At 44.9% G+C, this 26080-nt stretch overlaps 1 protein-coding gene across 3 annotated transcripts in view; it reads left to right on the forward strand.

Moving 5' to 3' along the window:
- The window catches only part of LOC132486164 (microtubule-associated serine/threonine-protein kinase 4-like), a 211477-nt gene extending 187004 nt beyond the window's left edge, over positions 1-24473 (forward strand). For 2 of the 3 annotated variants that reach the window (XM_060092980.1, XM_060092977.1), the window contains 7 exons: positions 17-252; positions 4499-4699; positions 7392-7621; positions 8164-8286; positions 15145-15281; positions 17508-17689; positions 18037-24473. In XM_060092980.1, coding sequence (XP_059948963.1) covers positions 17-252; positions 4499-4699; positions 7392-7621; positions 8164-8286; positions 15145-15281; positions 17508-17689; positions 18037-21923 — 4996 coding nt within the window. In that variant the 3' untranslated portion in view covers positions 21924-24473. The remainder of the gene's footprint in view (positions 1-16; positions 253-4498; positions 4700-7391; positions 7622-8163; positions 8287-15144; positions 15282-17507; positions 17690-18036) is intronic. The other variant, XM_060092978.1, reaches the window with a different exon arrangement.
- Positions 24474-26080: the final 1607 nt, after the last annotated feature.

The following is a 26080-nucleotide window of genomic DNA, read 5'->3' on the forward strand; positions in this document are numbered from 1 at the left end:
TTTATTTTTAATTAAGGCAACAGTTATCCACATCCAACTCTTCGGATACTGAAAGCAACAGACATAAAGTCGGTTCTGGCCTGCTTCCCAAACTGGCTATTTCAGCAGAGGCAGAACAAGATGAGCCCGCTCCCCACCCCAGAGAGCTGCATGAGCAGCGGGAAAAGCCAGCCGCCCCCCCTGCAGAGAGTGCTCAGGAGGAGCCCGAGGTCAGCACTCCGGCCAGCACCATCAGCAGCTCCACCTTGTCAGGTAAGGCCCTGGGCGTGGCCCTGCCGTCCAGGCATCACCCACCACATTGAGAAGTGACTGCTGGTGCTTGGAGTCCCAGGCCTGGCCCAGCCAGGCAGCGATGATGGGCATTTTGTGCCACTAGACTCTCTCCATGGCCCCACTGCTTGAGCTTGGGCGATGGGCTCCTCAGAACTGAGATCAGATGTCTCAGACCCCTCCTTAGTGCATGGCTGTACAGCACATCCTTCTTGCTTCACCTGTAGCCTTCACATCCTCTGCTGGGTTTCGGTGGCGTCCTTTGATGGCTGTCAGAACACTGTAAGGGAGCATGTTCTCTGTTGTGGGTACAAAGGCATGCCTTGTGGAGTTGCATCTAACTCAGAGTTACAAGTAAGCGAACCTATTAAATAGTCAGATGGTCAAACTTACCCTCAACGATGTCTTAAATCACCACCCATAAGGTACCGTGTAAGCCAGTTTTCCTTCTACTGTTGAGACGGGTGGTTGTTTCTTTGGAGGAGTTGGGTTTTGTTATGGGACCACTTATACCCAATAACCAAGCAGTCTGCACATGAGACCCTCAGTCAGTGCAGCAAGATGCTTATTCTGTTTGCATAGCTGGCTAGAAACAGAGGCTGATGAGAATCTCAGGGACATAAAAGAAAGAAGACAAGCAAGGAATTAGGTGGGCAAACATCTTGTATATTTGATGGTAAAAAAAAATACCTCATACCTTGATCTATACTTTTGAAGTGTTTTACTTCAAAAGTAACTTAGCCATAAAGTTTCTTTAAGGGGGAATAAAAAGATGCTTATTCTGTGAGGCTCACGGATGGAATGGGGAGAGGGGAGTCAGAAAAACGGACACAGTTCAAATCGGTGTCTCGTGCGCCTATGAAACAACTCCACTGCACACAAGCTGCCTTCCCAGCCCCTGGATAACTGACGCAAATAACCCTAAGACATCTTTGGGTGTGTGAGAAACAGCGGGGCTTGGGGGCGCTTTATGGTGTCACTTTTGTGTGAAGTAAACCTTCCTGACACCAGGAGCAGTATCTCCACAGGTTTTTAAAATGCTTACTGTATCATGGATACTTGGGGCCTTTAATCACGGAGGTGTCCTCATTAGATGATCGGCCTTGTGCGTCCCTCAGAGCAAGTCCTTGAAGTGCATTTCAAATATTATTCAGTGTATAAAAGTTTTATGCACAGCATGTCCTTCTACAGAGCAATGTGTATTTATGCTTAAAAAATAAAAACATGGATATGGATTAAGGTTGCTATGATAAATGTTTTCATTAAGCCATATCCAATATGCTATATTGATAACCATGAGTGATTCCAAGAATTTTCATGCACATTTTTTTAACTAACTGAATATTCGTGGTGTAATGTTTTCATCTTGTTTTGAATCATTTCAAAATTACAAATTTTACAGGCTGGGTTTATTTCCACCTCACTAAAAAGTCTGGTCCTGTGGAGCTTCCCATGAGCTTACAGTTGATCATGGGGAAGAATGCTGTTGGGTTTTTTCCCTCTCTCTCTTCACCTCAGTTCTGTTTCCATGTAGGATAATTCCACGTGTCCTAAATCTAGAGAGCCAAGAGAACAGCAATGAAGAAGTGGTGTAGAAACAAGCTAGTAGTCTAAGATGCCTGACCATGTTTAGTTCCTCTTGGTAATCAGGTCAAATGTAGATATGTCCAGTGTTTTATATTTCTGGTTACTAAGTTCTCATCTGTTTCTTAGTTATTATTTACTCTGAATAGAGTTACCTCTACTTCACATTTATTCTGAATATGATGAATTGTTTATGTTCTCTTGGTCTCTTCTGCCTACTCACTATCAGAAAGGTAGGAGGTAAAGGGAGGGGAATGGTGTCTAAGCATTTGATTGATTACTTTCACAATTAAAAAAAAATCTGTCTATAGCCTGCTGTGCATTATGATTAATAGATTCAAACCACCTTTCTCTCTGTCTCCCCCATACACACACTAAAAATAATCAAAGACCTCGGGGGCCGTACAGAATAGAGAGATGAGCTGATTTGCTCACAGCCAAGGGTAATTAGGGAATCTGAAAACCGTGACTGTGGTAAAATTAAATTTGTTGATTTTTATATTGCTCCACCATCAAAAAGAAAGAATCCTTGACATTTACAGAACATTAAGGTGACATTATCTACCACTGGCAGAAAAGAAACACACGTTTATATACAGTGCTATGAAATGAGATGGCGAGGCAAGAGGGAGGGATGATAAAAGAGAACATTGGATATTCACACTCTGGCATTTAGGGAAGCGCAGCTTTATACCTGTTTCTTTTTTCATGACTGCAATGTATTTGAATCAGTGAAAAGTAAGTCTTGAAGTTTTAGGTGTAGTGCTTGAATACATCCAACAAATTATTCATTGTGAAGAGATTCAGCTTTTCAGTTGATGCTTGTCAGTGATCCCATCCAAGCCAAATTAGAAAGGAGAAGGGAGTGTGTAACTTACCCCAAAGTAAACTGAACGTTTTTGAGATAAGATTTTTTTGATTTGTGAAGCAGTTTTTGTCCAGTCCCTCAGCAGTCGATTTCTTCATTTAGAGTGAATAGAATAGATATGCTGTCATGTGGGACTGAGTTTGGCATATAGAAGTCGAAAGGTTGTTGATATTTGCCTTAAGGTCGTCTTCCTTAGTAGGTCGGATGGGTGTCACATGGAAGTTTGTGAATCTTACCCTGTACCTACAGCACAGTAGGTGGCCATGAGCTGTGCTATGCCCAAGCCCACTGTCCCAAGTCCCAGGCTTCCCTTAGCTCGGACCCCACCTGTGGGTCTGTGCCACCTCTGTGAACTAGGACCAAACCTGCCGTGCAGTCGAGTGATGTGTATATAGCACTGTAACAGAAATGTTAGTTAAGTCTGATTAAGCCTCTTCTCTAGGCAAAGAATGTCATGGTCAGCACTTTAAAACGTGCTGGTTGATCTTTCAAAGGATCATTTATAATGGTATTAAATTCTCTGTGTGGATGGTATATCTTAATGTGGTGATAGTGTTGATGATTTTTAAAGCACAGGGGCCTTATAATATAGCATTTAGAAGGAAAAAGAAGATAAGCATTGTTTTCTCCTGGACAAAGATGTATTATCAGTGATTAAAAAAAGAAAGAAAAAAACCCCCAGGAAACTGATAGCCTGTGAAAGAAAGAATAGGAGAAACCAAAAGGGATGGTCACTTGACTTTTTTCAACATGTTACTTCTGACAAGAGTAAGGAACTTTCTTTACCCTGGGCGTGTGCAATTACCAGACTGGTATCAGTGATTTTCCATTTCTGCATCCTTCTATGTGGTTACATGTTTTCTTATGTTCCTCTGCTGAGGGAAGTCCTAATTTTTTAACTTTAAAAAAAACAAAACAAAACTCTCCAGTGTATACTGAGGATTAATAAAATTAAAAATAAAGGTGTGATGGCTGGCTTAGAGGGGGGTGGATCTTTTCACTCCCAGTAACTTCAGGGCAGATCAGCATTTGGCACTGTCTAGTCTAAAGGCAAGAAGATGTAGGGAACCATTGGGTACCATGGTGAAGCATACCCTTTGTCTTGTCCTGTGAAATGTACAAGGAGCTCAGCGTGAAAGCAGGCGTGGGAAGTCAAAGGCGACACTTTAGGCACTTTTCCGTAAGTTACAAACCTGAGCCTAAGTGTGAGGTGTGTCCCAGAAAGATGGTAGGAGACGATATGGGCCTAAATGTCCATGAAGTGACTACATGATGTCCACATAGCAAAAACCAGTATTAACAGCATTGCTAATGATGATCATTTGTGTCACAGGATGATCATACTCTACGGTGGGCATCCCGTGGTTCATACGCTGACGTTTGGGTCATGGCCTTTCGTGGCGGGGTCAGGGGGAAGAGTTGTCTCTACTAGGGTTGTAAAAGACAGATTCTAAAAAGTGATTATTCTCCTAGTTAAATGGAGTCAACTGAGAGTTAGTGGACTTGTGTACAAGTAGAACGAAATCTGCATGGACACCTCTTTCATTCTTCCTCCTCCGCGCCACTTTTCTCAAACCGGTCCCATGATTTTCCTGTTTGCCTGACACCACATGGACTCATGAACCCACATGGGCGTCTGTTTCCCAGCGTTTGTCCTTCCTTCTCTCTCTCTCTCTCTCTCTCTCTCTCTCTCTCTCTCTCTCCCCCTCTCCCCCTCTCCCCACCTCTCCTATCCCAGATTTTCCTGAACATGTTTATCCCTTCTTCTTTGTACAGTTGGCAGTTTTTCAGAGCACTTGGATCAGATAAATGGACGAAGCGAGTGTGTGGACAGTACAGATAATTCCTCAAAGCCCTCCAGTGAACCCACTTCTCACGTGGCTCGGCAGCGATTAGAAAGCACCGAGAAAAAGAAAACCTCGGGGAAAGTCACAAAGTCCCTTTCTGCCAGTGCTCTGTCCCTCGTGATCCCAGGAGGTAGAGAGACATCTGCTTGCATGACATCGTGTGATTTGTGCATGCTCACCCCCCGCCCCCAGTTTGCAGTGCCGATTGACATACAAGATGGCTTGAAACAGTAGCGGGTGGTGTCCTGGCGCAGCCCTCCAGAGTGTCTCCCTGCAAGACCTCCAGAGCTCCCAGGGGCATATGTGGTTTATTCCTTCTCACTTCTTTGTGCAGCAGGAGATGAGGCAGGCTCCCTTCCCACAAAGGCTTATTTCTTTTATTTGTTTTCTTTCCTTTTCTCCCACGCCCCCCAAGTTAAGTGATAAATTTCCCTCTTCTGAATAATTTTTCTTCCCTAGACTATGCATCATTTGTATCCTTTACAGAGCTATTTACAGCATCTGTGTTGGAAAGCTAAGTATAGTTTTTCTCATCTAATTAACAAGGAAATTGACACAGAGAATGTAAGTTTTTCATTTCTGGGGATGCAGAGTCACAGACAGCACTGAAATTACAAGGTTTACCAGCCCTGTCTGTTGGGTTATGCTTCCTCCTACTGGTATTATTTTCTACCCTATATTAAAAAACTGGGCTTAATTATGGTTTTGTTCAGTTGCAGTATGTTTCCACAACCTAGTTTTGCCTCTACTAATCACAAAGTCTACAGTAATTTCACTGGCTGAGATGAAAATATATACCCTGGTGGTTATGACTTATCACTCAAAGGACAATAAGAGAGTGGAAGTGGCAGTCGAATTATATTGCAGATGGCTTGCAGTTGGAAGAATACAGACCATGTATAAAAGGGATTGTTTACATTGTTGAAATTTCAAATTTGTGCAGAAAGAAATTGGGTAAAAACAAAAGCTCCCTGGGGGGTAATGCTCACGGTAGCATATTCTCATTTCTGGGAAATGTCTGTGTAGCACCATAAAACAAACACCTATCTCCCTAGTTTGAGTGACTATTCATAACCAGAAGGCAATGGCCCCAGTGCAGCTGCAGTCAGGAAGTTAAGTGGGATGTGGTCCAGTCCACTTTGAGAGCTGATGAGAAAGCCCACATCTTGGTGAATGTAGGTCAGTTATTCAATCTGAGGAGATAAGATAAAATGTACTGAGGTAAAGGGTCGGGGGCCTGGCTCTTTTAGCAGTTTGGATCTGTGTATCCGCTCTATCTTCTTCCTGCCTTTGCATGTGTTGAAGTTCCCTGCCCACCAGTGTGCATCTGTTCACCTGGCCTTTGGATGAGACAGAGGTAGCCAGGAAAAAAGGGTCAGGATGCCGCATGAAGTCAGAAAGTGAAGGAGCTTGGATAGTGATACATTTAGCTAATTGTTTTCCTTTGGACAGACATAAGAATTAGAGCAAAAAAGAATTAGTCTGGATACTTTCAGTTTGCTGTGGCCACGATGTTACCCACTGCACCCCGGGAGCCTTCAGCTGCGCTGGCCCTTTGTAGCCTGGCCCTGACTGAGCTCACATTTAAACCTCAGCATCTTTTTGTAGGTTATTCTTTTTCACACACACACACACACACACACACACACACACACACAGACACGCAATTTCACATGACCAGTTAGGATCTGTTTAGATTCACATAGATGAAACAGTGATAAGAACTATAAGTTAAAAGTGTGTTTGTTCAGAAAACAAGGAAAACAGAATAGTATTGGTGTTGAAGAATATGAAGTGAGTTTTTCTTAAAATTTCTCTATCCACCTGCATTATCCTCTCAGAAACCTTGCTAGAATTACAGGTAATACATGAAGAGAATCAGTTCTAATCGTAGTAATAAGGAATGATTCTTTTATAGAGAAGTTAACATTACAATGTTTTCTTGATCAAAATTGTTTAATCAGTACTAGTTCAGTAATATTACAAAAAAGCAGAGGTAAATTGATGAATTGCTTTCCAGGCCAGGTTTTTTCTAAAAGAACCATGTTAAAGTTATTTAGGGCAAGATTTGGAGCCTGAGTGTCTTTTACTATAGTCCATACAGCCTTCCCTGTGTGACGGTATGCCTGAAATTTGTGCACCTATGGTTTGTTTATTTACTTATTTATGTATTTATTTTGGGGGCTGCATTGGGTCTTCACTGCTGCATGCGAGCCTTCTCTAGTTGCAGTGAGTAGGGGCTACTCTTAATTGTGGTGCATGGGCTTCTCATTGCAGTGGCTTTTCTCATTGCGGAGCACGAGCTTCTAGGCATGTGGGCTTCAGTAGTTGCAGCATGCGGGCTCAGTAGTTGTGGCGCATGGGCTTAATTGCTCCGCGGCATGTGAGATCTTCCCGAACCAGGGATCAAACCCTTGTCCCCTGCATTGGCAGGTGGATTCTTAACCATTGCACCACCAGGGAAGTTCCTGTTTCTTTAATTAAAAGAAAGTGTATTAAAAGATCACGGTCAGATAGAAGTGAAGTTTTGTGTGTTTTTTAATTTGTGTAGAGAACTAAGAAGTTGTAACTTCAGAATGTGAGTTTAAAAGTTAGTTTAAAAAGAGACACTTCTGAAATTTTCTTGACAGGCTTCTGTCAAGTTACCTGTTACCATGCTAGTTACCAGTATAAATATTTTTATATTATTTCTTCTTTATTAGAAAGGAATGGATTTGTTTTGTGACTGTGCTCCCAATCCCAGCAGGGCTACCTAGTGAGGGCTACCTGAGACCAGTTTGTGGGACCAGGATGAGCTGTGATGACTGGCTTCTTTGTTGCAGATATGTTTGCTGTTTCTCCACTGGGAAGTCCAATGTCTCCCCATTCTCTGTCCTCGGACCCTTCTTCCTCAAGGGATTCCTCTCCCAGCCGAGACTCCTCAGGAGCTTCTGCCAGTCCACACCAGCCCGTTGTGATCCACAGTTCAGGGAAGAACTATGGTTTCACCATCCGAGCCATCCGGGTGTATGTGGGAGACAGCGACATTTACACAGTGCATCATATCGTTTGGGTAAGACCGACACTCTCTCTTTCTGGTTAGTTTTTGTTCCCAGCCAAACTGGAGAATAAATATGTCAGCTGAGGCGTAGTTAACAGCAAATGATTTTTCTGTTAAGCTGGCATTTGGGACCTGTTTCATACTCTTGCCCTTTATCTCTGTGGTGGGATTGAATTTAGCAAAAGTTAATTCTTTCTCATAATTCTGTTAGTCTTCATATCTGATTATCCACCCTGCATACCAAGCTGGTAGAAATAGTCAAAGATAGTCCTGTTTTTATCCTTCTTTCATTCTTCTTTTCTTAGTTTTTTTCCCTGGCCATCCTTTTTTTTAAGTACTTTCTCAGATCACCTGAAATTGTTTAAGGAACCATAGGAATTACCCTATTTTAGGATGACGACAGAAAAAGAATAGCAAGCCATGTCTTACTGGTTTCCTCTTAGGAGCTCAGGATCCTTTGCTGATTAACTCAGAACACTGAGCCACAAGAAACAGTAGGTGTCAGGGTTGTCATTTGTTTGCTTACTGATATATGCTCTCCTCTTGGACTTCAGAATGTAGAAGAAGGAAGTCCAGCTTGTCAGGCAGGACTGAAGGCTGGGGATCTGATCACACACGTCAATGGAGAACCAGTGCATGGACTTGTCCACACAGAAGTTATAGAGCTCCTGCTAAAGGTACTATCTTTTTGATGTCATGGCCATCCTGATGAAGGAGGTAGCCAGAAAGAACTAGTACCAAGAGTTCTTTACTCAAAGTCTAGAGTTCTTCTATATGGCACATCCATACACTCAGTCTCGTTGCTGAGAGAATATGCGGTAGTCTGTTTAATGTAAAGGCAAAAATAACATGAATTTTTTGGTTTTATATCATGAAATACACGTTCATATATCTGCACAATCACGTCTTAATTTAATTTTGCTTCTTATCCTAAATTACAAATAGAGTTCTCTTTGTTTATGTACCACACATAGTAAAATCTGTTTGGAAATCGTCCATCCTAAAGGCGATTTTCTTCAGTAAATTTTATTCTATATAGCAGAAGACAAAGTAGTATTAAACTGTGAGGTCAGATCTGAAGGTTGAGTCTGAGAGTTGGGTTTCCTTTTGAAAGGTAGAACTGTGAATATATAACGTACACTATAAATGATAGAAATAGGTGGTAATGGAAGAAGGGATTCTAGCGATCATTAGCAGGCCTTTTCCCATTCATACGTACAAATGAATTTGAATGTAGATCAATTTCTACTTGGAATGTAAGCTGATTCAAGCCAATGGAGTACGAAGATCACAAGACACATGAGTATGATAGAGAGAGACAGTCTATACGGATCCTCTGCTTTCTTTTGGGTTATTTGCTCAGCCACCTGCTGACTACAGAATATAAAGTTATAGCTCCAAATATGGATCTGGTTAAAACAAAGATAAATTTGAGTTTGATTTTAAGTTTTTTCAAGGAAAGACGACTATCTGTGATCAAAAATACAGTCTTTAATTGTAGGATTATTTTACAAGTCCACAGATGTTTATGGATGACCTCTTGCTGTTGTGAACACTGGGAGGGCTGGGCTCTAAGGGGCTATCAGAGAGGCGTGAGCCATGACCTCAGATAACCTGCAGCCTATTGAGAGGCACAACATAAACACATATGTGTCATTTAAACAAGGGACATTCAGACTGTTTCTAGAGCACTCGCTCTGAGGCAGGTGCCATGGTAGATGTTGGCAACATAGGAATTCAGGTATGGTCCTTGCCCTCGAGGACTATGGGAGATATAGAAGAGGTATGCAGGTAGATAAAGTTCAGCTTGATTAGCCAGGGCCATAGCAGGGGGAGGAGTCCCATACTTTTGGAGAGAAGATTCTGTGAATGAGGAGAGTCATCACAGAGAAGTGACACTGAACTGGAACTTGAAAGAAAATTAGGATTTGGAAGGTAGTGCAGGTAGGTGGGTGTACAAAGCCTTTGAAAAGTAAGTACAGTTAAATGACTTTTCTTCTTCCTTCTCTCATCCCCCAGCCAACACAAGTGTATTCTTCAAATGATTCAGTGTCTGGCCTAGGTTCCAGGAAGAGTAATAGCATGCATATTCAAAGGTCCATTGTGAAGTGGCAGATTGTAGGAAAGTTATTGCTGTTGATCAGTTCACAGCATTAATGAAACTTTGGTCTTGACCTCAGTCCCCATTGGAGTTGAGGCTGGGCTTTGCTATCCTCCATACCTACAGGTGGTTCCCCTAACTCTACTCAACTTTCTCACAAATGCATACTATACTATTGGGCTCCCTGATGGCTTTGTCATTGGTGGACCATCAGGGTAGTAGCTGTATTTTGGTATTCCAGATGCTTTTTACACGAAGTTTTATACTTGCAAACTACTTCACAAAATCTCATGGCATCCTTAGAAAAAGGTGGAAGAGCCATTACATAGGGCTGTATGTATATTTAGAGATACATGTGCAATACTTATTTATCTTTCGGATTGTGAACCTAATAAGCGTATTGCGTGTTTCATGGCTGCAGCTTTGGTCACACTTACCCTCACAACTTCAAAACGAGCCTGCTATGGAAGCACTAACTTACATGCACAAGGAACTAGAAAGTCACGGTCATCCAGTTCAGTTCCCCACAGCTCTGTGAATCCCTGTAAATGTGCTCCTTCAGCGTCGCCTTAAACCTCTCCTGCCCCAAGGAGTTAATCACCTCCATCCAGCTTGCAAGTAGCTTGTTAAAAAAGAACTTTGTCAAAGCACTGAAATCTCTCTCCAGCCACTGCAGTGAGGGGTGGAGGCCACATGGACCCAGTCATATCCCCTGCTCCCATAACTACCTGCACAGTGTAGCCTCCCTAATCCAGAAAACTCTCTATTCAACCAGGTTGCTTTTTTAGTACAGCATTAGTTTAAATCCCCAATCGTAAGAGAAGCCCTAAAATATCACCAGCCCCTGCCTCAAAATTTCCTTTCCCTGAACTCTGGAGAACCTCTGGAAACTAAAATGGGGACCATCAAATAGCATCGTTATTACCGTCTTCACATATTAGCTGGGCCCCCAAAATGTGAAGTGTGCGAGGTACCGAAGAGTCACACAGCAAATGACACCTATGAATAATAGGTAATCGAGAGCCTTTACATGAATAAACTCAGGTAATCCTCATACCTTGTGCATAGGTGCTATAAATATAAATGTCCCCATTTTACAGATAAAGAAATTAAAGCAGGGAGAAGTTAACAAAGCAGCCAAGGTTATCTGCTAGGAAAGAGCAGAAGAGGATTTGCATCTCGGCAATGCAGCTCCAGAGCCTGTGCTTTCAACCAGCACGCCACTGTGCTCTGTACGTGAAGTCTTCTGATTGCCAGTAACTTAATACAGTCCAACGTTCACAGGGGAAACAGTGGCAATACTAGGCTATAATCAGAGTGTCAGACAAAAGGAACAAACTGTAAATATGGCCCAGGTTCTAAAGGAGAGAGAGCTTTCCACCAGGGTGGGCAGGGGTGAAGAGTTAGGGGTTCTCTGTGCAGGGCTGTGAAGGATGGGTGGACATTTAGTGTATGGGAAGGGAGTGCAGGACGGTCTAGGCAAAATAAAGAAGATGCTTAAAAACACAAGGACAGGAAGCTCCGAGTGCTTGAGGTGCATGAGTAAACCAGTGTGGCTGGAGCCTGAGTTCATAGCATCTGGGATGAAGTGTGCAAGGTGGCTGGGGCTGGATCATGGAGGGTTGAGTCAGGGCAAGGACACACGTATGCAGGAAGAGTGCTGTTCCCCATGTGCGTCTTGCGGAGAAAGAAATGTAAAAACAGTCTAGCTCAGTGAAGTACCCAAGGCCAACTGATAAACTAATGTGGAGTCAGACTGAGAGAAGAGACTGAATAGCCTGACTTCTGCTTTTGTATTCAGTTCAGCCAGCTTAAAATAATTTCCCTCCCACAGTGCACTAATCACACAAGTAGTTTAAAGTAAAACTTAACTAATAGAACATTTAACAGTCTTCTGGCCCCATTTCGTTGTTATTTTTTAAAACAGTGCTGCAGAATTTCCCTGATAAGAGACTGCTTCTTTCAAAAGAATTTGTTGAGGTCAGCGGACCCAGTAAAATACAGTGTGCCGAGTTCTGGCAGCACTTGCTATAGCCGATGGATCCACCAGATGGCAGTCTTCACAATTCTCACCTATTCTCCATAAAATTATAATATTTTTCAGTCATTTACTTACCATTTTTGTAATCATTAACGTTTCCAACCAAATGTTTGCACTCTGCATTTTTTGTGTCTGTATTTCCCCTTGGGGAAGTTATCTTTTTGTGTATTTCCATAAGTCAAGTGAACTGTCATCTGGAACAGCCATATGTAGAAACAAAAAAAGAAAACTGGGTTTGGTTTTATAGTGGAAAGGGACTTTAGTACAGAACTTAATGACGTGCTCTGATTCAGCAAACCCTGGTCATAACTTTTCTGGTGAGGAATGTTCAGTATTTATACTATACGTATATATATATATATATATATATATATATATATATTTTTTTTTTTTTTTTTTTGTGGTACATGGGCCTCTCACTGTTGTGGCCTCTCCTGTTGTGGAGCACAGGCTCCGGACACGCAGGCTCAGCGGCCATGGCTCACGGGCCCAGCCGCTCCGCGGCATGTGGGATCTTCCCGGACCGGGACACGAACCCATGTCCCCTGCATCGGCAGGCAGACTCTCAACCACTGCGCCACCAGGGAAGCCCCAGTATATTATATTTTTTTCATATAATGTTGATGATATTTTTATATTTTTAAAATTTCTTCTTGACAGTCTGATACATTGATCATTCCTTATGTGGATCCAGTGCCTCGTTCCCTCACCACCACTCATTAAGTACAAGCTGTGCACTCTGCTGGGAGCAAGAGGTGGAAGGGATCAGGGCATGCCCTGCCCATGAGGAGTGGGCAGTGTGGGGTGAGGGGCGGGAGAGCCAGGTTTGGGCTCTCCCACTGGGCTCTGTGACCTTGGGAAAAAAGAATCTCAGTGTCTCTGAATCTGTTTTCCTTACCTCTAGTCAAAGAATAATAATCCCTTCCTACCTCATAGGGTTTAAATTAAAAAAACCTTCATGACTTGGTTGTGAAAATAAAGTAAGAGAATATATGTGGAAAATGCTTGAATATTCACAGTGTGCTTTTAAAATGCTCAGTGGCATTGTGAGTCTCTTACAGGTAAAGATATAAAAGTCAGTGCTGAATTGTGTTAGAAGGGGTGGAAGTGGATTCCAGCTTAGATGGCTCATGGGCTCTAGCAGCCCCAGTGATCATTGTGGCTCTGTGTCCACTCTGTATATGATGTAGAAAAGGACGGGAGGAACTTCAATGAAAGATGAACTCCCATCATGTTTGTTGCTCCTTTCCTTCCCCTAAGACACGCAGGAAAAACTAAAACTTTAGCCTGGCCTCACTCAGTTAGCCTGGCCTCACTCAATTTGTAAAGAGAAAATCCCACACCAAACAACCTTCAATGGTAGGCCTTTCATGCTTAAAAACTGAATTTTCAGTTTAAAGAATAAATTGAGTGTCAGTCTCTACTATCAGGTTAAGGTTTATTTTTAAAGTTTTGGCATTTGCGTATAAAACAGGTACTTTATTCTTTCAGGATGAAGACAAATTTTTTCTCTTGTTCAAGTTCAAATCTCATTTCCCTAAAATACTATTTTACAATTATGACATTAAGTATGGGATTATATGTTCTTAAATATATAAAGAACTCTAAAATCAATAATACTAAGACTCTCTGATACAAAATTGGATGTAAGACATGAACAAATCGTTCTCTAAAGAAATAGAAATGATCGAAAATAAATGAGTCAAAGTCCAGCTTTGTTAATAGCCAAAGAACAAAGATTAAAACTTGTTATAACTTTTTCCTGTAAAATCAGTAATCTGTTTAATGTTAATATTCAGTTCTGACAAGCCTGTTCTATGGCTACTGCTCGTGCGCTACTGGCAAAAGCATGAGGTGACATAACCCTTCTGGAAATTAGTGTATCACCAGGCACCAAGAGTCGCTAAAATGTCCACCTAGACCCTTTGCTATGTGTATTGGGTCTAATTAGGTAATCTAAGAGAAATGTCAGAGGCTCAGACAGCGATTTAGAGATAAAGGTGTTTATTTCAAACCTTACAAGAATTTCAAGATAGAAAACAATAGCTGTAGGGAAATAGTTAAATTGTGAATCACCCATCTCATGGAATATTTTTAAATAGCCAGTAAAAATCATGTTCTTAAGGAATATTCAATGACAAAGGGCAAGTTTTTCAAAGTTAGGAAATGTGAAGTGAACAAAAAACAGAAAACTAAATATGAGATTAATTTAATTAAGATTTAAATTATTTATAAAGTGTGTCTATATATATACATACTTTCTATATGCCTGATAAGAGACCAGCAGGAAATATACAGAAATGTTACCAATGTTAGCTGGGTGGTAAGCTCCTCAGTGATTTTTTTAATATATATATGCTTTACTCTTTTCTTCTTATAATGGCACGTATTACTTCCCAAGTTGGGAGGGAAGGTGGATGTTGATATTAAAGCAATCTCTGTTTTTCCAGTCCCCAGCCCCCATCATACTCAACTCCCCATCTCTTAATACCACTTAGAGCTGAGCTGCTAGGCATCTTCCAGGCATAGGCCTTTTAAAAGGCCCTTCTCCGTATGCTTCTTGTCTTCTTAAGGTAATCCGGGCCATCTGTGACTCCGAAAGGACATGTTTCCCTCCTGGTTATTAAGAAATTCAAGAAGAGGTCATTGATATGGGAGTGAAGGGGGAGGGTCCTGCCCACTTGCCCAGGGCACACCTCAGCCTGCCCTCTGACTCTGCTCTCAAATCCATCCCCAGGGCCTGCCCAGCCAGCCCCTGTCCCAGGTTCAAGTGGAAGGGCACAGAAACCCACCAGGAATGACCTCACCATGACTGACCTGGCAAAACAGAGGCTGTTTCATACCTGCTGGCATGAACTTTCCAGCTCTGCCTGCTGACAGGTTTTCTGGTGGTAGAAAAGGAACCTTTAAAAATAATTTAAAATAGAAGTCTCATTCAGTTTTGTTGCTTTATGATGTTTTTTTATGATTTCTAGAGAGCCCCTGGGCATCTTTATACTTAATACATATGGATGAGGATAACTGTGATTTATAGAGTCCTTTCCATGTGTCACCCTCAGTGCTAAAGGCTTTTCAGACTCTATCTCCTTGATCTTCAGAGGAGCCCTATGAGATAGGTATGACTCTTCTGTTAGATGGAAAGCAAGTGCTCAGGTCACAGGCACAGATTTGAACTCAGCTCTGTGGAGTTCCAGACCCCACCCTCTTAAGGAAACCTCACATTTTTTTCCCACCGAGTTTGTCAGGACTTCACTGCTTGGAGGGTCATTGACACATGGAAGCCTTTTGTATGTCCGTCCTTATGGATCTTTCTTTGTCTTAGGCTCTCCTATCTCTGTTCTGGTCTTGTTTCATCACAGCATTTTGCTTTAATACCACGTCATTTTTTTATAGAGTGGAAATAAGGTGTCGATCACGACCACCCCATTTGAGAACACATCAATCAAGACGGGGCCAGCCAGGAGAAACAGCTATAAGAGCCGGATGGTAAGGCGGAGCAAGAAATCCAAGAAGAAGGAAACTCTGGAAAGGTGAGTTAGAGCCATCCTCTTCATGGGTTTGGTGCATTCCCACACTGAGGGACATTTACTCCTTGCTTAATTTAAATGCTTGCATATGAGAAGGATCCATTTCTCTGTGAGAAATGTTGCCCCGTGGTTCACATGTATTTATACATTAGAGTTTATATTCCTTCGTAACAGCATTCTTTTTCACAGTGAAAAGACTTAGATAGTTACACTGTAGAAGAATTTATATTGCTTCTTCTCATATGTGAGAACCATGAAAAGCCCTTTGCCTTTTCTTAAGCCTCTAGACTTCATTTCAGTTGAGTTGGATTTGAGGAACTGAAACTTCAGGCAGTTTTTAGCATTATATCTGTATTTAATAACGTCCTTTACATTATCTAAAAACAAACAGTTGCTTTTTTTTTTTTTTTTTGCGGTACGCGGGCCTCTCACTGTTGCAGCCTCTCCCGTTGCGGAGCACAGGCTCCGGACGCGCAGGCTCAGCGGCCATGGCTCACGGGCCCAGCCGCTCTGCGGCACGTGGGATATCTCCGGACCGGGGCACGAACCCGTGTCCCCCGCATCGGCAGGCAGACTCTCAACCACTGCGCCACCAGGGAAGCTCCAGTTGCTATTTTTTAATGCCAGATATTTGAAGATAACTAGATCTTTAAAGCATCCAAATAAGCTAGAAATAAAAAGGCTTTGTTTTACTGACTGAAAGCCTAACTTGGCTACACGTTTGCACTGTGAGAGGCACCGTGAGTATCATTTTGTGCCCCGTGCAGGCACTGGCAAGGTGTGTGTGTATGTGTGTGTGTTTCTGGTGAGGATATTTCTTGCCAGGCAGTTGTCTAGATGTGCTCCCTGCACGATGCCACAGCAGCCCTACTTTGCCCACTTGGATTTGGTGTGTTGGATAACATTATGAGGGTTTTTGATGATAGAAAAGAAAAATAAGCAAATGAAAAAGGAATGATTATTGACTCCAGGAAAGATAGAGTTATACAAGGAAGGAAAATGAATTATGGCCAAGCTGTGAACAGTATTTATCATGTAAAATAAAGAAAACACCAGCCTTTTGTTTCTAACCAAAAAAATTTAGCTCTACTAGGAGGAATAGAAACAGGGAAGTGTTTTCAGTTAGAAGGTGGAAGTGGTTGTATATGAGCTTAATTCTCATTTTTTGTGGTGGGAAATCAACAGATAATTTCTGAAATCGAAAAACTAAAAAAACAGCATAAGCACATTTCATAGCAATATGCAGACAAATAGGAGAAGAAACAGCTAAAAGACTAGAAAGTGGTTTCTCTGGGGATTGGGAAAAAGGCAGAGCAGGGAGTTGCTATTTTTCATTACAAACTATTTCACTTTTTAACCCAAGTACATGTATTAGTGTGATTAAAATTACACACACACACATATACACATTTTGAGATTCTCCTTTTTTTTTTAATGTGAGCTTTATATTTTAATTGTGGTTTAGGTCATATAGAACACACTTGCTTCAGTGGGTAGCAGAGTGTAAACTACCTGGGATGAAGGAACTCTGTACAGCCACCTGCACTTCGAAGCCACCTGAAGCTGTGCTTTTAGCTTTCAGATGTGCTCGTTGGACACTAACTACACATTTGCTTGTGCTGCAGCATAGTGTCTCCTGCCCTGCTGATATGATAAGCTTCATTTCACCTTGCTCGGTTTTTCTATGTAAATGTCCAGCATGCACAGTCATTAGGAATATTCAAGAGCTCACAATGGAATAAGCACAGCAAACAGCCCCTCAGAGATAAAGCCTCTACCCAGTGTATCACCATCAAAGAATTCTATATCCAAGATGATGACTTTTCTTCCAGGGATTTACTTTGTATTACCTCTTAATTAATTAACTTATGTCAGTGTGTTTGGGGCTGTGTACTCAGAAGCTTTCAGGCAAAAAACCGTGTCCTCAAAAACCTGACCTATAAATAAATGAATGTATATTTATTATATATTTTTCCTATTTTCACAGCTCTTCTTAAAGTGCTTGAGATTAAGAGAAGAGAGCTTCCATTGTGTAGTATCAAAACCTCTTCCTTTCTAAGTCATAAAAAAGTTTTGAATATAAAAGTGGGATCCTTCTCTTTAAAAGGATCTGCCACCATCCCATCACCGTCTCTGGCACAGAGGCGTGTACTGAATGCACTGGTGCTATGGGGAGAGGAGTGGTTTTGAATGTAGAATCTGATCTGTTTTCTCCTGTTTTCACTCTAGGAGAAGATCCCTTTTCAAAAAACTAGCCAAGCAGCCTTCTCCTTTACTTCACACCAGCCGAAGTTTCTCCTGCTTGAACAGATCCCTGTCATCAGGGGAGAGCCTCCCGGGGTCCCCCACTCACAGCTTGTCTCCCCGATCCCCTACTCCCAGTTACCGCTCCACCCCTGACTTCCCATCCGGTGAGTGAGTCTCCTTGCCTCTCAAGAGATGAGGGGTCACCATCTGAGATCCTGGAAGAGAGGCTTATTCCTGCTTAAGGAAAGAAGGTTGAGGATGTAATGGACAGGGAACAGGATTTATAGGAAGGTCAGAAGATACAGCTGTTCGGTCCATTAAAAAAGACAGGAAGTACTGGGTTAACCCATGGTGTGGGGAGGTTTATCTGAGAAGCATTTATTCACTAGACTTAGATACTGAGACAGTTTGCTGACCTTTACCTGACCTTATCTAAAACAGCTAGGTCTGGAAGCATGGAAAGAAAAGGGAAAGTGGCCGTTGCTCACAGCATCCTGTTTTCCACCCACAGGTACTAACTCCTCCCAGAGCAGCTCCCCAAGCTCTAGTGCCCCCAACTCCCCAGCAGGGTCAGGACACATCCGGCCCAGCACTCTCCACGGCCTGGCCCCCAAACTCAGCGGGCAGCGATACCGGTCAGGAAGACGTAAGTCAGCAGGCAGCATCCCGCTCTCCCCACTGGCCCGGACGCCTTCTCCAACTCCACAGCCCACCTCCCCTCAGCGGTCACCGTCCCCTCTGTTAGGACATTCACTTGGCAACTCCAAGATCTCTCAAGCCTTTCCCAGCAAAATGCACTCCCCCCCGACCATCGTCAGACACATCGTGAGGCCCAAGAGCGCAGAGCCCCCGCGGTCCCCGCTGCTCAAGCGCGTGCAGTCGGAGGAGAAGCTCTCTCCCTCCTACAGCAGTGACAAGAAGCACCTGTGTTCCCGCAAGCACAGCCTGGAGGTCACCCAGGAGGAGGTGCCACGGGAGCAGTCCCAGCGGGAGGTGACCTTGCAGAGCCTGGAGGAGAACGTGTGCGACGCGCCTGCCCTCAGCCGGGCCAGGCCCGTGGAGCAAGGCTGCCTGAAACGCCCTGTGTCCCGGAAAGTGGGCCGACAGGAGTCTGTGGATGAGCTGGACCGAGAGAAGTTGAAGGCCAAGGTGGTGGTGAAGAAACCCGATGGGCTCCCAGAGAAACAGGAATCCCGCCAGAAACCCCATGGACTTGGCAATGATGTGGAAAACCTCTCTGCTTTTAGGCTAGAAGAAAGAGAGAAGAAAATCTATCCAAAGGCTTCGGAAAGGTCAAATCATTTTGAAAACAAAGCAGCCGCGCAGGAGGCCCAGGCCCCAGGCAGCCTGCTGAAAGATGCTCTCCACAACCAGGCCAGTGTGCGGGCCAGCGAGGCTGTCACCTCGGAGGGGGCGGCAGCTCCCGGGGACCACAGCCAGGGCACCGGCGACCTCAAACGAGCCTCGGCTCACAGCACCCTCCAAGACGGTCTCTGTCATGCCACCCCCAGGCCCATCTCCGGGAAGGGTGAGTACACGGAGAAGGCCCCGCAGGCCAAGGAGGGTCCCCGGTGTGAGAAGTTAGACAGCAAGCTGGCCAACATCGATTACCTCCGAAAGAAGATGTCCCTTGAAGACAAAGATGATGGCCCCTGCCCTGTGCTCAAGCCCAAGATGACACCTGGTGCCCAGGAGGGCCTGCCGGGGAACGCGGGCCGACCGGCCGGGGGTCAGCAGGAGGCCCAGCCGGCCTCCGAGAGCCGCACGCCATTCATCAGCAGCCACGTGGCTCAGCTCAGCACCGTCTCCTTTGTCCCTCTCAAGGCCCTTTCTGGCCGGGTGGACAGCGGAGCGGAGAAGCCGGGCTTGGCTGCTCCGGAGTCACCTGTCCGGAAAAGCCCCTCCGAGTATAAGCTGGAAGGGCGGTCTGTGTCATGCCTGAAGCCCATTGAGGGCACTTTGGACATTGCTCTTCTGTCTGGACCGCAGGCCTCCAAGACGGAGCTGCCTTCACCAGAGCCTGCCCAGAGCCCCAGCCCAGGCAGTGACGTAGGGACCCCTGTGCCACAGGCTTCCGCCGGCAGCGTGGGGAGGAAGGGTGAAACTGCGGGTCAGAGGGAGTCCTCCCCTGCCACCTTCAAGGTGAACAAATCCTACCTGCTCGAGCCGCGGTTCCCACCACCCAGCCGGGGTCTGCAGGGCTCACCGGCGGCACCCCTGCCTGACCCAGAGCTGAAGTTGGACAGGAAGGTTTCCCACGCAGCCAGGACCCCGGCGACCATCGTGGAAAGCCACCCCCAGCGGGGAGAGGGCAGCCCCAGCCAGCACCAAGACCACAGCCCCGATGTTAAGCTCCTTCCCCTCCTGGGGCAGAACCTCCAAGGTGCTGACCCGTCTAGATGGCGCAGCCCACTCCCACCTGAAGGTGCCTCCTTGAGGGAGAAGCCGAGCGGGAGGGAGTCGTCCGAAAGGGGCCCTTCCACAGCCAGAAGTGAGCAGTTGGCTTTGAGGGCCGACATCCGCAGAGACCCCTCCAAGGAGCTGTATCCACTAGAAGCTGCTAAAACCAGTGACAACTCCAAAACCCTCCCCACTGTGGGGAGGACCCGCCCAGATGTCTCCACCCAGACCCAGGCCTTGGAGAAAGCATACGGGCCTTGTGGGAAAGCAAACCCCAAAGACGGCCGAGATGAGGTGAGGCCACTGGCCAGAGAAGACCCCTCTTTGCACTCTGCAGCGGCTCCTTGTGAGAGGGAGCTGGGCAAGGGAAGGAGTGGCCCGGAATCTAAGCTGGCATCCGCTCCTGCCAGGTGGTCTCTGGAGCCACCCGGGACAGGGAGTGAGAAGAGTGCAAAGCTCTCCGGTTTCCGATCTGTGCAGAAAGATGGTCCCAAGGAACCAGAAAGGAAAGAACAGCCCCTGCAGAAGCATCATCTCACCAGTAGCTCTCAGCCCCTACCTACCACCAAAGAGCTCCCTGGCCTGGCCACTCAGCAGCATTACATTCAACAAAGCTACCCTGCTGGCTCTCTGTCTGGGAGCAAGCCCTGCGCTACAGGCTCAAGCCTGGGCCTCCAGGGCCCTCCCAAGCCCGCTGCTGTGCTCTGTGAGAGCAGCAGCCACAAGCCCAGGTCTGGCCCCGACACAGACCCTCCAAAGTCTATGCACCCAGACCGGCCCCCCTCCTCCCAGAAGCTGAGCGTTGAGGCTGCAGTGGGCAAAGAGCCTGGTGCTCAGCCCCCCGGCAAAGAGGGGAAGGGCAGCGGTAAGGGCATGTCAGAGGCGTTCCCTGCCCTCCTAGGTCCCCAGAACACAGCCCGCGATGGGACTGGCCAGGGAGCAAGTGGGCCCTCAGTCCCCCGACACATGGAATGGGGTCCTCTAGACACCAAGCTGAGACCCCCCAGCAGTGGGCATCCCTCAGAGGCACTGGAGAAGCCCGCACATCCACCACGGCAAGGACCCCCAGGGGCCAGTGAGTCGGTGGACCAGAAACTTCCCACTGTTGGGGAAAGGCAAAACCTATCTCCAAAGGCCCCCAAACCATCCACTGTGAAAGATTATCCCCCTCCGTGCAAACAGACAGACAGGAGCCTGAGTCCGCTGGCTGCCAGCGCTGACGCCGGGAAGTCTGAAGGCAAGAAATGCACCGAAGCACTTTACTCCTCTGTGGACAGCGGGAAGCCGGGGGCCAGCCTTTCCCCGGCACAAGGTGAGGCTGGGCCCAAGGGCACGGAGAGGCCGGCAGCAGCCGCCGGGAAGGGCTGGCCGGAGGCCAAGGGGAAAGGGCCCAGTTCCCAGAAGCCACTGACGGAGGCGGGCAAGCCCAGCGGCATGAAACGGTCGCCCTCGGCCACGGCGCAGAGCTCTTTCCGCTGCGCTGCCCTCCCCGAGAAGTCTCTGAGCTACTCCTCTGGCTTTCCCGAGGCCAGATCAGTAGTTCCAGAGACTTCTACCACCTGCAGCGACACCTTCTCTGTCAAGGCCGGCAGGGCCACGGCTGAGCCCCCAGCCTCCAGCAGCAGGGACCATCGGAAGCCCCTGCCTGGGGGGGATGGCAGAACCCAGATGACAAAGAGCGACTCCTTGCCGTCCTTCCGCAGCTCAGCCATCACTCTGGAGTCCTATCACCCCAACCCAGGCGTGGGGGAGGGCGCCAGTCACCGGGACAGGGCCCTCTCAGGAGCAGCCACCGCGGCAGAAACCAAAGGGAAAGAGCCGGCCCCCGTCCAGCCAGCTCAGACTAGGAAGCAGAGTGTGGGCAGAGAGGTGACCAAGCCGTTTCCCGCTCCAAGCACGGAGCGCCCCATCGCCCTTCCTTCTGAGAAGGACTCCGGGGTGCGACAGAGGCGGGGGAAAGAGAGTTTGCGCGGCAGCCCACACAAAAAGGCCTTGTGATGGGGCAGGCCCCCGGCGGGACTGGGGGACCCAGCCTGCGTGTGTAACTGCATCTTGACTACCTTGGAAACCAGCACTGTGGGAACCCCCCCAGGCAGAGCCTGAAGCCTCACCGAAGAAGGGGGAGAGAAGAAACAGGAAAAGAAGGGACCTTCTTCCAAATGCCTTCCCGATTGGAACCGGTAAACTGTTACCAGATAGTGTTTGTACAAAAAAATAAAAATAAAAAAACAAAAAATCTTTTTGGTTGAGGTTGACGGTTGTTGAGGAAAACGATTTTCTCTGTAAATACCTAGCAATGTGTTTGGTTTGGGGGATATAGAGTCGATACTTTGCTGCTGATGGCGTCATTTACTACAACTTTTTTTTTAAATAAGATTTTTGCTCTACCGTTGATCATAATGCAGTAATGAAGCAAAAGGGTTAAACCTGGGTATATGTAAAAGTATAGATACACCCATATTCGTGTATATACACATCCACCCATGTGTTTTGGTCTGTGGTTGAAAAGAATATTTCAAGGCTACATTTTTCTACATTAAAACATTCTAAGTCGAGTTGAAGGTGAAAGAAAGCCCAAAATACACTAGATTGTAAGCTTTCATGGGTATTTTTAACGAGTGATTTTGATAGTACTGTATCTGGCTACCTATACTTCCAGATCTAAAGAACTACTCGAATCGCTGCATTTGGAATCCTCCTCCATCAGAAATGGCCACAACAGATGGAGCTAGCCATTTTCATTTCATGGTCATCCTAATAGCCATTTTGATCCTGGGCCCAGCTGTCTGAAAGGCCAGTTGTCCTTGTCTGTGGGTGTGTATGTCAGCTCCTCATCATAGGTAGAGCGGGGGCTATAAACACATGTCGACTTATTTCTGTTCTTTTGCTTTCCCTTTCTGTTCTCTCGCTTTTCCTTTTCATGCTCTTAAACTCAGGCCTTTATGCTATGAGTCACTAGTCTAAGAAGCACACATTTTATAGTAGTAGTTCTGCACCAGCTCTGCTGTTGAACATAAAGGAAAGTTGCTGGCCGCACACAAATCTGCTAGTACTTAGGTTGAGTAATAAGCATCAGGCATTGGAAGAGGTTTTAAATTTGCTTTTTTGAGGAAAAGTCGGGGGACCGGGTGGGGTTGTGGATTTTGGCATCATAGCATATATTTTAAGGAATAATCAGGACATCAGATACATTTTAATACATAGCTGGGGCCTTATGTTGTAGATGAAGCTTGCTGTTTTTAGCAAGTTCCTGGGTTTCACATTCATTTCTGATGCATCAAGTAGCTCCATACATTTCATAACATGATCTCTTTATTTGTATGCAAAAAAAATACTGTATTAATAAAGAGCAGCATTTTTGTAACAAAAAGACTTGTTGGAGCTATTTGGTGCTTGAATGTGACTGTCCTTTTTACTTTTGCTAAGCCTTATTTAAATTTTGTATACCATGGAATATGTAGAATTTGTCCGATCATTTTAGTGCTGCGGGGATCTTTTTGTTTGTTTTTTGTTGCAGTTTTCCTTCCTGGTGGATTGTTTTCTATTGTAAGACAGCACTTGCTGACATAAGTACTAAGGCACTAAGAGAAAATACACACAGATAAGTATTTATAAGATGCTTGGGATCCGTAGCAGGATTTTTTGTTTTGTAAGAGAAAAAAAAAAAAATTACCAAGAAGAAATACCAATCCAGCACCCAACCCCCCTCGGGGATGTCTTAGTATCTTCAGGCTATAAAATTGTTCACCTAAGCACAGCTTCATCTTACAGCCCTGTGGATTATAAATCATTCAGTGAGGCTGTAAACTCCGCTCCAAAAACAAAGGCGTAACTTAAACTGCTTGGTTGTCCTTCATTGTAAAATGAGTTGACAATGGCAAAAAAAAAAAAAAAAGAAGTCTCCTCCTTGCTCTGAATTATTTTCCCATGAGGTTTTAGCCATTCCCCATCACTATGTTGTGAATTGTAGAAGAAACAAATATGTTGAAAGATCTTGAATGGTCTCAACATTTATAATTCATACGTGCACTTGGTGGTTGTCATAACCCGATCCTTCTGCACCCAGACATCTAGACAGGCCTATCGGGGAGGTAGTTTATGGTTTACAGCCTTTGCTTTTTAACTGTCCACTTTCCTTTAAAGCACAACTAGCTGCTTGTTTACAAATGATATTTTTTAATGTATATTTTGTATAGTGTATTATCATTTTTGCCAAATATGTTTTTGCATTTTGGATGGCTACAGAGTACCTAAGGTTGCATTCATGTAATACCTGTTTGTTGTTGTAAACCTCTCCAGTCAGCTGGTAGAAATTCTCCTGTGTTCTATTTGGTCGGTCTCCTGTGATTGTAAGATGTGCTCCTCGGTAGTATTCCCAGCTGTAGATTTACCAGCTTAAAGTTTGTTAGGATCTGTGCAATAAAGTGTTTGCGGTCTTATTTTCTCTAAGGAATTCCCTATGGATGTCATAATTGTTGTATATTGAACAAATATTTATACTTATGCAGTTGCATAACATTGAAATAAAAAATTAGCATGAAAAGATAATGACTATTAAGTTTTTTTCCCATATACCCACATACATAGCATCTCTAAAACATTACTGAATGTAACTCTCTCTTATGGAAAGGATGGTTGTCTGCAGATTCCTTTTGGTGAGGGGAATGGTTTGCTAATTTTTTAATTGTCTGCCTACTATATGTGCACCCTTAGTACTGGGCAAGATGCTTTTTATCTGCCGTCTTATTTGAGCCCCAACACAATTCTCAAACCAGATGGTGGTGGCATCCCCATTTTACTGATGAGCAAATAGGCCCAGACAGGCTATGTGACTTACTTAACATATACCCTGTAAAGAGAGCTTAGATTAGAGCGTGGATTTTTCTGGTTCTAAAGCTCTTGACCTTTCTAAACATTACCAGGTATCATGCAATTGAATTCAAGACCCAGGGCCCTCTGTGAATGATCTAAGCCATCTCATTTTCTAAGTTTACATGCAAAAAAATCATATGGTGCAAAATTACAAAGCCAAGCAAGCTAATCGTTCTCTGTAATAGGACTCCTTTATTAGTCCTAATTAATTACTAATTAGTCAGTAGGCAATTTCCCTTCTAGATTTTTGATTCCCAACACAAATATTACATGAAAAAGTGTAGCTCTGTTAACTGCGGAAATTTGCTTACTTCGGTACAGGCCAGACATTAAGGAATTCAGTGATAGGGCAGTTCACTCAATTTCATTTCCTTCCTGCCAGTATGTTTTTAACACTTTCCACAAAGTCATCATTTTGTGTTATTCCTCTTTCTTCCTACCTCCTACCCCAGTTAGTATTGTATGCGTCTCCTATATCTAGGAAAGCTGGAAATGACCACAGCTTTGTTGAACCTTGGTTTTATTACTTTCTGTATACTAAACGTCAGTCACTTGGCCCAGGTTCAGGGCCTGAGGTGTGTGGCACTTCAGACACCTCAGACCCTGTACTGGAAGCATTAGCACCATTCGTCATAAAAAACATGCAGCAGCATCGCCTGGATTCCTGGGAATCCAAAAGACAAGGTCACCGTCTCTTATCACAGGCCGCCGGTGGGACTGTCCAGCCCAAAACTTGGATGCAGGCAATAAAAGAGAATCTTCTACCGAGACGGACTGAACATCAAGTCTCTTCAGATGTGGGGAAAGGGAAGATCTGTTGCATATGGCTACTAGGAATTGCTCCACGCAGCTTTACAGAAAGTCTCTTAATATTGTAAAGCTGACAGACTCTAACAAAGTCATCTGATGTTTCACTGAAGCACTGCCCGGAGAGGGCTGTCAGAACCTGGAGGTGAAGGATGAAGCTATTTACAAGGCCTAAAGCAAGCATGTTGCAGCTACTGAGCCTTCGTATGTCAGCTGGCGTCTCCATATCCTCCAGCCCTAACCTGTCTAAATAAAAATCTTTTGCCTGAAAGTTCTGTCCCTTTGGCGTACACATGCTGTGTGAAACAGTACTGGGCTGATGTGACTTTCCTCGGCTGGAGGCAGTCCTTTGTAGAGACAGAGGGTATTTCCTGTGGAAGGCCTCCCACGCCCATCAGTTCAGTGCTACCCAGTAATGCAAGTCCTAGCTCCTCAGCCTATTGCCCCTTTCAAGTGGAGATCCTTAGAACAACTAT

Source organism: Mesoplodon densirostris, chromosome 3, assembly GCF_025265405.1.
Source record: "Mesoplodon densirostris isolate mMesDen1 chromosome 3, mMesDen1 primary haplotype, whole genome shotgun sequence".
Classification (NCBI taxonomy): Eukaryota; Metazoa; Chordata; class Mammalia; order Artiodactyla; family Ziphiidae; genus Mesoplodon; species Mesoplodon densirostris.